General features: G+C 69.5%; 2 protein-coding genes across 2 annotated transcripts in view; one reads left to right on the top strand and one right to left on the bottom strand.

Moving 5' to 3' along the window:
- The window catches only part of DCAF15 (DDB1 and CUL4 associated factor 15), a 5681-nt gene extending 4069 nt beyond the window's left edge, over nucleotides 1–1612 (top strand). The window contains exons 9-15 of the mRNA XM_085321182.1: nucleotides 4–148; nucleotides 253–344; nucleotides 420–548; nucleotides 623–708; nucleotides 780–884; nucleotides 1265–1380; nucleotides 1491–1612. Of these exons, the coding sequence (XP_085177308.1) occupies nucleotides 4–148; nucleotides 253–344; nucleotides 420–548; nucleotides 623–708; nucleotides 780–884; nucleotides 1265–1380; nucleotides 1491–1546 (729 nt within the window). The 3' untranslated portion in view covers nucleotides 1547–1612. The remainder of the gene's footprint in view (nucleotides 1–3; nucleotides 149–252; nucleotides 345–419; nucleotides 549–622; nucleotides 709–779; nucleotides 885–1264; nucleotides 1381–1490) is intronic.
- RFX1 (regulatory factor X1) overlaps nucleotides 1570–1693 on the bottom strand; it is an 8875-nt gene continuing 8751 nt past the window's right edge. Inside the window, exon 16 of the mRNA XM_085321181.1 lies at nucleotides 1570–1573. Coding sequence (XP_085177307.1) covers nucleotides 1570–1573 — 4 coding nt within the window. The remainder of the gene's footprint in view (nucleotides 1574–1693) is intronic.

The following is a 1693-nucleotide window of genomic DNA, read 5'->3' as shown; positions in this document are numbered from 1 at the left end:
GAGCCGGCGTCGCCCCGGGGCGCCGGGACGCCGGAGAGCGAGCCGTCGCCCAAAGCGTCGCCGCCGTGCGGCGCCGAGCCGGGCTACGTCAACTACACCAAGCTGCGCTACGTGCTGGAGCCCGGCGACCCCGCGGAGCCGGAGGACGGTGAGAAGCTCCYGACGCTCGCGGGGCCGTTGCGCTGCCTGCCGGGAGGCCGGAGCGCGCCGACGGGTCCGGCCCTGGCTCCCTTTCACCCTCTCGCCTTGCAGAGTACGAGGATGACAAAATCTCGCTGCCCTTCGTCGTCACTGACCTCAGAGGCCGCAACCTGAAGCCGCTGAAGGAGAGGGCGGTCGCCCAGGTGAGGGAGGCGCTGGCCCCGCGGGGGCCRCCGGCCGGGAAAACCGCCGTGTCCCACCTTCGCCCGCTCCCACAGGGCCAGTACCTGACGGTGGAGCAGCTGACGCTGGATTTCGAGTACGTCATCAACGAAGTGATCCGCAACGACGCCGCCTGGTCCCGGCAGTTCTGCTCCTTCAGCGACTACGACATCGTCATCCTCGAGGTGGGCGCCGGGGCGGGCGGGGGGCTGCCGGCCGCCCCGCGGAGCGGTGCTCAGCTCCAGCTCCTTCCCGCCAGGTTTGCCCGGAGACCAACCAGGTCRTCATCAACATCGGGCTGCTGCTGCTGGCCTTCCCCTCGCCCGACGAAGAGGGGCAGCTCCGGTGAGCGGGGCCGTGCCGCGCCGCGCCGCGCCGCGCTGCGCCGCCCCGGCTCACCCCGCTCCTCCCTGCAGACCAAAGACCTACCACACCAGCCTGAAGGTCGCCTGGGACCTCAACACGGGCACCTTCGTCACCGTCAGCGTGGGCGACCTCACCGAGGTCAAGGGGCAGACGAGGTGAGCTCGCCGCTGCGGGTGCCGCTTGGGGTGTCGCAGGTGCTGGGGCACCAGTAAGGATGACTGGGGGCGCTGGGACAGACACTGAGACGCCTGGGGGTGGTGACACAGGCCCTGGGGCCCCCAGTAAAGGTGTCTTGGGGCACTGGGACGGGCCCTGGGGCCCCAGTAAGGATGGCTGGGGGCGCTGGGATGGGTGCTGGGACACGTGGGTGTGCTGAGACAGGTGCCACATCCCCACGTCAGGGTTACTGGGAGCACTGGCTGGGCCCTGGTGACGGTTACTGGCAACACTGGGTGGGCGCTGAGGCCCCGGCGAAGGTTACTGGGAGCACTGGGCGGGCGCCGGGCCCCCGCTCAACCCGCCTCCCCGCCGGCAGCGGCAGCGTCTGGAGCTCCTACCGCAAGGGCTGCGTGGACACGGTGATGAAGTGGCTGGTGCCCGAGAGCAGCGGCCGCTACGTCAACAGGATGACTAACGAGGCGCTGCACAAAGGTGGGGGCCTCCGTGGGGCTGGGGAGGATGGCGGGGGGGGGGGACAGAGAAAGGGCCCTGGCGCCTGGGCCCCCCCCAACCCGGCCCCCCTCTTCTGCCTCTGCCCCCAGGCTGCTCCCTCAAGGTGCTGGCGGACAACGAGCGCTACACCTGGATCGTCTTGTGACCCCCGGCGCCGYCGCCGGCCCGCTACCTCCTCCCGCCCCTTCCTTGGGGGGGTTCTCCTTTTTTTCCCCCTCCCCGTTCCCCCTCTTTTTATTATTATTATTATTTTTTTCCAATTCGTGTTTTAATCGGGGTCGTTCCGGGCCCC

The sequence above is a fragment of the Rhea americana genome, unplaced genomic scaffold (assembly GCF_003343005.1).
Source record: "Rhea americana isolate MKP2758 unplaced genomic scaffold, rheAme1 scaffold_681, whole genome shotgun sequence".
In the NCBI taxonomy this organism is placed as follows: Eukaryota; Metazoa; Chordata; class Aves; order Rheiformes; family Rheidae; genus Rhea; species Rhea americana.
Note: the sequence above shows the minus strand (reverse complement) of the source record. Positions and strands in the feature narration are given on the sequence as shown.